Below are 12,190 nucleotides of genomic sequence, written 5' to 3' on the forward strand. Positions count from 1 at the left end.
CATTTTGCAAAATCAGAGACAGATGAGGACCAAAAAGTCTGCCATTCAAAAGATCTGGTTGTCTGTCAGTTACAAAATAAATAATAAATAAAAAAGTACTTCCAAAAGTCAGCATTAAAACTTTCTCTTTGTACCAGGCTCTATCCGCTTTGAATTTTCTGACTTCTTGCTCTGTTCCACCTATGATCTTTCTACTTTTGTAATCTAGAAAGATCAATGGTAGGATGAGCAGGAGGACAAGAAATCAAATGGCCACATCTGTCAGACTTCCTCCCTAGGCTACTACTCTTGCTTCTGTGATGGGGGTACTTTCCCATTATTTAGTTATTTATTTATTTATAATAAAGAAATGCCACTTCTCTTTACTATTAAAAATAAATACTTAAAAAGTGCCCTGAGAAGAGAGGTTGCCTTGTTGTCCTATGCCTAATGCCAGTCATAAATGAAGGTAGGAAAGGAATGCATATGGAAAATCTGTTACTTAATAAAGAAGCTGAACAAATTTTTCAAGTTTCATACTGCAATACCCTTCAATTAAATGAAGAACTGAACTGGAAAGCTCTTGTTAATTGACTGAGGAATTGCTTCAATTCTTCTTCTCTTTCAGCTGTTCCCGTTAGGGGTCACCACAGCGGATTATCTGTTTCCATTTCTTCCTGTCTTCTACATATTGCTCTGTCACACCAACCGCCTGCATGTCCTCTCTCACCAGGTCCATAAACCTTATCTTAGGCCTTCCTCTTTTCCGCTTACCTGGCAGCTCCAGCCTTAGCATCCTTTTCCCGATATACCCATCATTCCTCCTCAGCACATGTCCAAACCAATGCAATCTCGCCTCTCTCACTTTGTCTCCAAACTGTCCAACCTGACCTGACCCTCTAATATACTGATTCCTAATCCTGTCCATCCTTGTCATACCCAGTGCAAATCTTAACATCTTTAACTCTGCCACTTCAAGCTCTGACACCTGCCTTTTTGTCAGTGCTGTCTCCACCCCATACAACATAGCTGGTCTCACTACCCTCTTGTAGACCTTCCCTTTTACTCTTACTGGTACCCGTCTATCACAAATCACTCCTGACACTCTTCTCCACCCATTCCACCCTGCCTGTACTCTCTTCTTCACCTCTCTTCCACACTCACCATTACTCTGAACTGTTGATCCCAAGTACTTAAACTCATCCACCAATGCCAACTCTACTCCCTGCATCCTCACCATTCCTCTATCCTCCCTCTCATTCACACAAACATATTCTGTCTTAGTCATGCTGATCTTCATTCTTCTCCTCTCTAGAGCGTATCTCCACCTCTTCAGGGTCACCTCAACCTGGTCCCTACTCTCATTACAGTTCATCGGCAAACATCATAGTCCATGGGGCCTCCTATCTGATCTCGTCTGTCAACCTGTCCATCACCATTGCAAATAAGAAAGGGCTCAGAGCTGATCCTTGCTGCAATCCCACCTCCACTTAAACAGATCTGTCACTCCCACTTCAGACTTCACCACTGTCACACTACCCTTGTACATATCCCGTACCACTCTTACATACTTCTCTGCCACTCCTGACTTCCTCATACAATACCACAAGTACTCTCTAGGCACCCTATCATATGCTTTCTCCAAGTCCACAAAGACACAATGCAACTCCTTCTGAACTTCTCTGTACTTCCCCATCAACACTCTCAGAGCAAACATTGCATCTGTAGTGCTCTTTCCCAGCATGAAACCATACTGCTGATCACTAATCATCACCTCCCTTCTTAACCTAGCTTCCCCTACTCTTTCCCATATCTTCAAGCTGTGACTAATTAGTTTTATCCCTCTGTAGTTACTACAACTCTGCACATCACCCTTATTCTTAAAAATAGGTACCAAATCACGTTTTCTCCACTCCTCAAGCATCCTCCGACTTCGAAGATTTCATTAAACAATCTGGTTAAGAACTTCACTGCCATTTCTCCTAAGCACCTCCATGCTTCCACTGGTATGTCATCTGGACCAACAGCCTTTCCATTCTTCATCCTCTTCATAGCTGTCCGTACTTCCTCCTTGCTAATCAGTTTCACTTCCTTATTCACTATCCCCACATCATCCAACCTTCTATCTCTCTCATTCTCTTCATTCATCAGCCTCTCAAAGTACTCTCTCCATCTGCTCAATATACTCTCCTCGCTTGTGAGTACGTTTCCCTCACTATCCTTTATCGCCCTTACCTGCTGCACATCTATCCCAGCTCGGTCCCTCTGTCTAGCCAATTGTTACAGGTCCTTTTCTCCCTCTTTAGTGTCCAACTTTTCATACAACTCTCCATATGCCTTATCCTTAACCTTTGCCACCTCTCTCTTTGCCATGCTCCTCATCTCCTTACACTCCTGTCTACTTTCTTCATCTCTCTGACAATCCCACTTCTTCTTCGCCAGCCTCTTCCTCTGTATACGCTCCTGTACTTCCTCATTCCATCACCAGGTCTCCTTGTCCTCCCCTTCCTCTATCCAGATGTCATACCAAGGAATTGTTTTAATCAATGATTTTGTTTGCTATGTATGTGTGTATGTTGTTTTAGGGGTTGAGGTACCTAGGCAGTGAGACATTTCCCTCTGGTACATCTGGTTGGGGACACATGGCTGAACTAACATTCAGCTGCACAGAAATACAGTTGTTGTGAATTCTCTATGGACAAAGAGAAAACTGTGGTGTCATGTCCACAACATCAATAACCAAATGGACAGGGGGAAAATAATGCCCAAGGCCCTCTAGGCAACATGAGACAGCAAGCAGTATGGCAGTTACCAGCAGCAGGCTAGCCAGTGGGCATAAAAGAGGCAGTAAAAATGCAGAGCACAGTGGGCAGTGCATTTATGATTGGTGTGTGTGTGGACCACAACCCCCTTCACAGTGTCTGGGGAACGTTACCTAAAATGCATACCGGAGCATAATTGTGAGTACAGTAACATGCAAGATTTCCTCCATGCTGTAGCTTCTACATGTTGCAATTACATTAGTATGTACTATACAATGAGCACAACACTCATTACTTCTTCTGCCCCCATGTACTTGGTTATTAAAGCTGTGGGCATGGCAGTGTATGCCTCTCTTTGCCCACAGGGAATTCACAGCAACCATATTTCTCTGTAGCTGAATGTCACTTCAGTCCACATACAAGTCTACCACAGGGAAATATCTCACTGCCTAGGCAGTTGAACCCTGTTTTTAGTCTGTCCCACTGGCCAAAAGGTTTACAACTTACCCATTAGGTAATGTGACCTCTGAAGAGGTCATGTGGGAGTACAGCCTCCCTTTACCCCTCATGTTGTTATGTCTTTCGGCTTTACCTGGTTAGGGGTCGCCACAGCAAAACTCTGGTCTGCTACTGATTGGCAGTTGATTTTTATGGTGCCGAGTTGTGAGCCCGATGCCCAACCTTCAAAGAAGGCACACCCATTCATGCACGCACCTACCTGCATGCCTTTAAACATCACTCGACCACGGGGAGGACATGCAGACTCCACACAGGAGGCGCTCCAGCCGAGAATCGGACGGAAGAACCTCTTGCTGTAAGGCGACAACGCTAACTGCTGCACCACCGCGGCCTACCCTCGTGTAAGAATTTTTTATGTGAGGTTTATTTGTGGTAGTCTCTCTTTCAAAGAGGCTTCAAAAAGATAGTCATTGATAAACTACACTGTTTATAAACTTCTGTCTTCAAAGTTAATAATAATGTGACTTTTTTTGCATTACCTGTTTGAAATACACTTCATTATTATGTAGTACTAAACTGCAAAAGTTCCAGAAAAAAATCTGCCCAGTTCAATAATTAGGTGCTATATTGGTATAACATTGTGTGACTGATGCACTGAAATGCACTATTACATTTACTACATAATTACCTTTTTCTTGACTGACTCAGTTTGCATTTTCTCCTGTCGCTCATCATCATCTTCTTTTTCGTCTTCTGTGTCAGGTTCTACCTGTTGAAGCAATACCTCCATATCGGAGGTTGTCACCACTGCTGTTAATCCTAACTGCTGAGTGAACTTGCACTTCATCAGGCAGGAAAGCAGAAGTATCTGAGAAAATGCTGGAGTTAAGGACCATTTTAGAATACTTCAGGAACAGTTTCCACATACAAAAATCATAACATCAATAGGTGCCTAATGATCTGACAGCCCAGTGATATCAAGCAGTGCACCTTCGGAGAGTTAGCTGTTTCAGGGAAACTCCTTCCAACAGCTGATTTGGTGGATCAAGATATACATGTCTAACAATGAACAAAGGTCAGTTTAACACTTATAAACTAAACTACAGCCAAGCAAATAAGAATAGCATGCCTTTATGTACTGTCTTAAAAAGTAAACATGCGAGAGGACACCCTTAACTGGCTAATAAATAATGTGAAATCTGAACTTATTCTTCTAGGTGAAGAAAACTTTGAGTGAGGAAAATAAAGATGCATCATGATTTCATTCATTACCCTAATGTACAAGGTTAGGTCTAAAAGTGGGTATATCACAATGAAAAAGTTTATTTGACTAGATGCAATGCACTTTTCCGAGCAACATCAAAGCATCTGGTAATCAACCAGAAATGTGACAAGTCCAGTTTTATAGTAAGAAGGCCAATGTAATAACAAAATGTCTCAAGTTATACTCCTGCAGAACAAATATCCATCTGAAAGTTAGCCATGGCCATAAATTGTCACATTTATAATAATGCACCTTGTGATGACTTCACCTCTATTTCAGTTTATAATCTAAACCATTATCTCAGACCTTTCATCTATCCCTATGTCAGAGGAATATTCCTATTTTCAGGTCTGATTTACCCCTGTACACGATTTACCTATTTTTGTAGGTATGCCACCATTTTCTGGCTTGATTTCCCCTTCGGACAATTTTCTGAATTCCCCTCATCACAAATGAATTTTGAAGCTGTCTAATATACACAAATCATACTCTATGACCACCATACTAGTGGCACCAACTTTTTTTAAAGCAAGAAGACACACATCTAACACCTTCCTTTTCACAAATAAAAATAAATGACCTTCTATAGTAGAATTTTGCAATATATTTCATTAAGTGTACAGATTTAACACTCTCTGTTTGACAGAGTGCTTATATTTTTACATCATGTCTGCCGCTCTCTGGGCCAGATTCATTAATATCTACTACACTAAGTGTACACAATCTGTATTCAAGAACATTCCTACCACATTCTTGTGCTTTCTAGTCACTCAGAAAGATTACACTAAGTGTACATGTAGTTTACACTTTGTGGTAACCTTTATGAATGCCCCTCAATATTTAAGGATGGAAGAAAATCAGTAAGAAAACTTAAATTAGGAGGAAGAATGTGTGAGTTATATTTGTGTTGTCTGTTCACTCAGAATTGTGTATACTTAGTGTAAACATTAATGAATCCCAGGGTCTGTTTTTTTAAATGTGCTTCTGAGTAGTATCCCACATTCCTTCTGGAAGCAGGAAGAGTTATGTGCTATTTGGTATTTCACATTTTAATCTAATTATATGTCCAGATTTCTGGCTAGATGTACCCACTTTTCAAGGGCCTTTCTTCCCATTTTCAATGTCTGCAGGTTGAAGATGCATTACCACCTAAATTCTTGAAACACTATGTGCATGTCTTAGCTGGCTCTATGCTACTGTCAAAGTGCAGCATTTCAATAAAATATTTGACAAACAAGTGGAACAAAATAACTGTTCTCCCTCTTCATATATAGATATATATTTCAACAACAACATTTATTTTACATTTGTATACCAGGAAAGTCTGACTGGGCATGCATCCCATTTTCAGCAGAGGCCTGCAAAGAAAAGCTCCACAAAGATTAGTACAGCAAATACACTAAATACAATACACAAAAGCAGGGCCGGCCTTAGCTGAAACAACACCCTAGGCGAAGTAGTGCCCTGGTGCCCCTTAAGCCCCACCCACACCTGACTCAAGGAACACCCCCATTGAACCACGCCCACAGATGGGTCACTCCCACAAAACACTACAGTTCTTTCAGTGTTTAAATGCATGAAAATCCAAGTCATACTGTAAGACACCTTGTAGTGTAGTTGACTGCAGTTGAAGGCTGAATTCTCCTTAACAAACCTGGTTGATCTGTTGCTAGTGTAGCGTTCATCTACAGTCATGAGACAGTATTAATTTTTTTGCAAGGTGCATTGATGTTTACATGTAGAAGTTCTCATTTGATCTAGTGTAGCAGCAACTCTACATTAACACATTACTATATACCCTGATGTGCTTCATGCTCTTCACAGGTCAGCCATCAAGTCCACATACTTCAGAGCCACACATTGTGATGTGGTGGTGTTGCAGCTGTATGCTGACCCAGAGGCCAGAAAGGAAAGCAGTGTTACAACTACAGTGACTGACGTCTTGAACTTTGCATATAACTTACCAACAGCAAGTGGATTTCTCAGAATTGTATTGGCAATGTTTCTTATCCATTATGGGTTACAGATGGATGTGGTACCTTTAAATTCAGTTTTACAGAACAGCAGTGTACTATTTTCAGCTATCAGGTCCACTCAAGTAAAACTATAGACCAATAGCTATCCTTTCCCCTCTGGCTAAAATTATGTAAAAGTGTATACATGAACAACTCTTACACTAACTTATTCAAAATAATCTTCTGGCCAACTCCCAGCATGGATTTAGACCACAGCACAGTACCACCTCAGCCCTCCTCTCCTTTTCTAATGTCATAAATTCCAACTGTAACAATCTTCTGCCCTGTTTCTCGATCATTCCAAGACCTTTGACATTGTTAACCACCAGTTACTCTTACCCTAATTCAGTAGGCAAAACCAGGATTTCACTCCCATCTGACCTTACTGTGATCCCCTCCCTTAATCAGTTCAAAAACATCTAAACCAGTATTTTAAAACTCACTGGTTATGTCCTTGCTCTAACCATGACTAAAACCTCATCCACTTCCATAATCCTGCAATTTTATTCATAGCAGCTACCCTCTTACACTAACATTTGAAAAGAGAAACCAATATTTTTGCAGATACTCTGTACACAAGCTACACCTATAGGTTTGATAAGAGACCAACATATTTGTATATATTTCTGTATATAAACTGTATTCTTCATAAGCTTGAAATGTGAGACTAACTTTTATGTTAATACAATGTTTGTGCATATACTGTAACTTGCTTGTCTTTAAGTTTGGAGCTTTTCTCCCAGGGCCTCTGCTGAAAATGGATATGTATCCAGTCGGACTATCCCAGTCAACAAATTTAAAATAAAATAAATAAAAATCAAAATGAGCAGATTTACATTTTGCCACAGCCAATTAGAACAAGAGTGCTAAACCAGGGGTCAATTTGCAGTTACCCATACATTCAAATAATGTTTGAAATGTGCAAGATCTATACCTTTCTCTATTTTCTTTATATAGAACCACACCACTACTCAGGATACTCGGGAATCAAAATAATCATAATGTGAAAGTATAACTGTTACTGAATTAAAAATACTCCACATTGTACTAAAATGTATGCATGCATGTACACACCCACACAATTAAAAGGATTGCAGCCACAGATTGGGTTTGAAATGGTACACATAGTTTGACAATGAACTGCTCAGTTTTCCTAAGACAAGAGATTTTAAATGGTAGTTTACATTGTTTAGCCAACGTCTGTAGCACAAAGTCAGTTACCAGTTATCTGCGGTGGTAGCTGTAATAGAAAATAGTGTGGAAAATATCAGCATTCCAAGTAAAACAGCAAGATTAACACAACCACCACCACAAGAAGGTGGTCAACAGTTTCATCTCAGTAGCACCCTTCTCTAGCTTAGTTTTTCCATTAAACAGTTTTTTTTTTTTGTTGCATTTCTTGCACCTTCTAGCTTACACCTCACGCATGCATACATTCACTCCAAATTCAGGAATAGAAATTTCAAAAGCAGCGCCTTTAAAATCTTGGACTACAGCTGCTACCTGGAGAATATCCCACCATCCACAATAATGGAGATCCCAGTAGTAAATTAGGCTGCATCAGAGGCCAGGAAGGTGACAGCTTGAGCCAGTGACTCTGGTCACAAGGCGTGCAGAGTTCAAAATAATTTAAGAATTGCATTGTGGAGTGGAGACTTCTTGGGGAACGATATGACATAAGATAGTTTACATGCTGGATGAGTGTTGAGAAGCTTAGAAATGTTTAATTAGTAAGGTACTGTAGAGAGTAAACATCAACAAAGTCTTTACTGCACACATATATGCAGATGTTAAACTGCTTTCAAGTCCTGTGCATCCTCAGATTGTGTATGCCTTGCAATTTGAATCAAAGGCTTCATGGGCTAGCATTGCTTATAATGTACTCAAGCAGGAGATATATTGATTTAATGAGATACTATTTTGAATGAACAGTGACAGTTTTTGTCTGTGTAGCACAGCATGTCACCTCCTTTTGTCTTAGAGTCCAGTTAACAAACTTATGCTTCTTTAACATAAATCCTGCTTACTGAGAAAACACTGCAGAGTGTTAATTAAAATGACTACCAGAAATAAGTATACCTCAACTCCAGATAGAGTAAAATACTGCATGTACTTTGAGATCGGCTAGAATTTTTCATTGTTATATTTATTACTTTTAACAAAGGGGGTTATAGTAATGGTAGTGTGCTAAGCGTTGTAATGTATAGCATGCCCTGTTACAAGAGTAGTTACACAGAGAGTCAAGAAACAAATGGAAATACCCATATACAAGTAACCTATCCAAGGAATTGTCCTACGATGTGGATTAGCTGAGTATAGTCACATGAATATGATTTCTTCAATGCTTTATTTCAGTCTAGTATTTAATTGTGGTTCATTTTCAGAGAAGACTTTGACATCTATTGATAGTCTTAAAGAATAACAACGACAAAAGTAAAGAGAGCACATGTAAAACATTTCCAATCTTAATAATTATTTGCAGTCTGCCCATGAGCTCACTAAAACACAATATAATGCATTCTAATACAAAAATGTTACGTTACTGGAAACAAAATGCCATTAAATTAAAGTGTTTTGTTTCTACATTTTCCACTAACAGTAGACTTATTTTACTACAGACTGGATATGATTTTCTGGTATTAGATTTTTAGACTGGACACATTGCAGATTTTCCCGGTATCTATTAACCACAGTGCACCCCCCACACCAATTAAGCTTGAACACACACTAAATAAATGCGTGGAACCACATCTTGTGTACTCTGCTCCTTCCCCTATCAGAAGGCACTGTCCGGACCCAGGCTACTGGGGCATAATTATCACTAATATCGCCCTATCACCAAATTATCATTAAGGATCAGTGTAACTCTGCATCAGTGATTAAGCCGGCCTGCTGCGATTAAATGTGTGCACAAGACCCACAAGTGACAACAAGTTAGCCTTACGGAGCAGCTTACAAAATACGATTTATTTAAACAGCTAGTTGCAGTCACTGAAAATAGTAACATGTGCAGATTTTTTTAAATATTAAAATAAATCATTCCAGACAGATCCCTTCTAGTTCTACTGCAAAGTTTAACTTCCAACATTTTTCTGAATCGACTTACCTTCAAAAGTCAAGGGAAGCAAACAAGAAGGGACACGAGGAGAAAAAAAAGCGAAAATCCAACTTGGTAGCCCGCATGTTGTACAGGGAGCTAGTCTGCTGATAATCCACGCCGTCCAGACAGTCCACTGATCAGGAACAGAACAGGAAGTATGTCACTCAGCCAATAGATACGCCCGCCTCTATCTCAGCAATGAAGAAAGGAATGAGAGGCGGGTGTGAGCTGTATTATATACTCTGGATTGGAGCAGCAGCCAGGGACGTCATGGTATGAAAGCATCATTGATTGCTTTAACTCGTCAGTGGGGGAGGGAGGGAATGGAATAGCTAGCACTGTAGGTTCTTCTATCATGTGCTGTGATGAATGAATTATGGAAGTGGGGGAGTGCCTTTACGGCGCCCTAGGCGGTCGCCTAGTTCGCATATGCCTAAGGCCGGCCCTGCACAAAAGTACAGTACAGAGTCAAAAGTTAATAAAGTAGCAAAATGAAAAAAAAGGCTTCCACCGCAATGAAAAGTTCACTGAGAAATTCTGTTAAAATGTAGGCTTTAATAAAATGAAGAAATAAAAAGCACAAACTGTGCTGTTCAAGTTGCAGGTCAAACAGGATAAGTGTTTTCAGTTAAAAAAAAAACTTCAGATCCTAGTCAACTTGTTTTAGTTAATAAAGTACAGTTTTAGGGCCAATAAATGAGCGTAAAGTAAATATACTATAAGGAGCACAGTGTGTTACAATAAACAATACATTTGAAAGGACATTTTGTTCAGTCATTTGGTTACATTCATCAGTAGCTAGTACAGTAAACACACATTGATTAAGAGTATAGAAAGGAGTTGTAAACTTTCATAGAAGGTTAAGGTATGATATGATCTAATTAAATGAAGCTACCCAGGGTCAGAACAATTACATAACCAAGAACTATGTAAATGGGACCAGAAGAGTTTTTTGAAATTATTTTTGTTTTCAGTGGCCTAAAATCTATGGGGGTGGTATTCTATGCTTTTGCAACAGAAACGGAAAACAAGAGTTCCCAGAGCTATTGTTGCTTTTGCCTATGTCAGACAGTGCTTTATTGGTGGATCTTAATAGGTGTTTTTTAGAGTATATATTAAGTAGACCTTGAAGAGCAGGAACTCTCTCAGGATAATACAGAATTTGGTGGGCTATATATGGGCGGCCACGGTGGTGCAGCGGTTAGCGTTGTCACCTCACAGCAAGAGGTTCTCAGGTTCAATCCTTGGCTGGGGTGCCTTCAGTGTGGAGTCTGCATGTCCTTCCTGTGGTCGCGTGGGTTTCCTCCAGGTGCTCCGGTTTCCTCCCACATCTCAAAAACATGCTGTAGGTGGATTGGACACTCTAAACTGGCCCTAGGTGTGAGTGCGTGCATGTGTGTGCCTTCTGTGGAAAGTTGGGCGGCAGGCTGGCAACTCGACATCGTAAAACATAACTGCCAATCATGAGTGGACAAGTGATCCACTGTGGCGACCCCTAACCGGGAAAAGCCAAAAGAAGAAGTAGTAGTAAGCTGGTTATATGTGAGCAGGTTGGGTAATTCTAGCCAGGATAGTTGCTTGATTGCTATGCAGTGATGTATCCTGATGGGTGAGTCAGTAACAAACATAGCTATTTTATTGCAGCAGGTGTTTAGTTTGTTAAAGTCTGCTTTGTTTAGGTTGACGAGTATGGGAGAAGCATAGAGGAGTGTGGATGGTAGGTGGGTTCTTGTGATGGTGGCTTTGCTGTCATTGGTGAGGTACTTTTTGCATCTCTATAGACTGTTCCAAGTTTTTTATGAACTTTCTTTATTGTCTGTGCAATGTGCATATAAAATGTCATGTTGTGATCTATGATAATCCCTAGAAGTTTGGTGTGTTGGACAGGTGTGATAGGGGTGTTATTGGCTGAGAATATTGTTAATGGTGGTATGGGGTCTAAGACTCTAGTGGGGCAGAATATCATTAGCTGTGTTTTATTGGGGTTAAGTATTAGCTGAGAGTTAGCTAACCAGGTTTCAACAGTGGTGAAGGACTCGTGTCAATTCCTGGAGTTGAAGGAGTGGTGAGGAGGAACAGATTAGAGTAGAGTCATTGGCATACTGAACTAGAGTAGTGTGGCAGGTAGCTTTGTGGAGTTGGTTGATGAATATGTTGAAAAGAAGATGTCCAAGAATGGATCCTTGGAGGACCCCTAGGGTGACAGATAGGAGGGGAAATAAGGAGTTTTGCCATTTTATTGCTTGCTGGCAGTTGATTAAGATAGTCTTGAAACCACCCCAGTGTGGAGTGGCTGAGATTAAGATTGGAGAGAGCAGAAAGAAGTTTGGGATGGGAGACAGTATCGAAGGCCTTGGAGATATCTAGGAATACAGTGGATACTAGCTTACCATTGTTTTGATGTTGGTTTACTGTGTTAGTGAAGCTAATAAGGGTTGTGGTAGTACTGTGATTGGGGTGGAATTATTTGTGAATGTATGCATTTTTCGAGGATTTTAGATAGGGGGGCTAAAATGGCAATTGGATGATAATTTTACACACATACGCATATTCATATTTTATATGTATATATCTATATATATATATATATATATATATATATATATATATA

At 40.1% G+C, this 12,190-nt stretch overlaps 1 protein-coding gene across 1 annotated transcript in view; it reads right to left on the minus strand.

Annotated features, from left to right (window-relative positions):
- TMEM44 (transmembrane protein 44) overlaps nt 1-12,190 on the minus strand; it is a gene marked incomplete in the record, with an annotated part of 629,756 nt that overhangs the window by 321,090 nt on the left and 296,476 nt on the right. Inside the window, 1 exon segment of the mRNA XM_044070669.1 lies at nt 3,889-4,068. Coding sequence (XP_043926604.1) covers nt 3,889-4,068 — 180 coding nt within the window.

This window comes from Protopterus annectens, chromosome 4.part1, assembly GCF_019279795.1.
Source record: "Protopterus annectens isolate FY-2018-M chromosome 4.part1, PAN1.0, whole genome shotgun sequence".
Classification (NCBI taxonomy): domain Eukaryota; kingdom Metazoa; phylum Chordata; order Ceratodontiformes; family Protopteridae; genus Protopterus; species Protopterus annectens.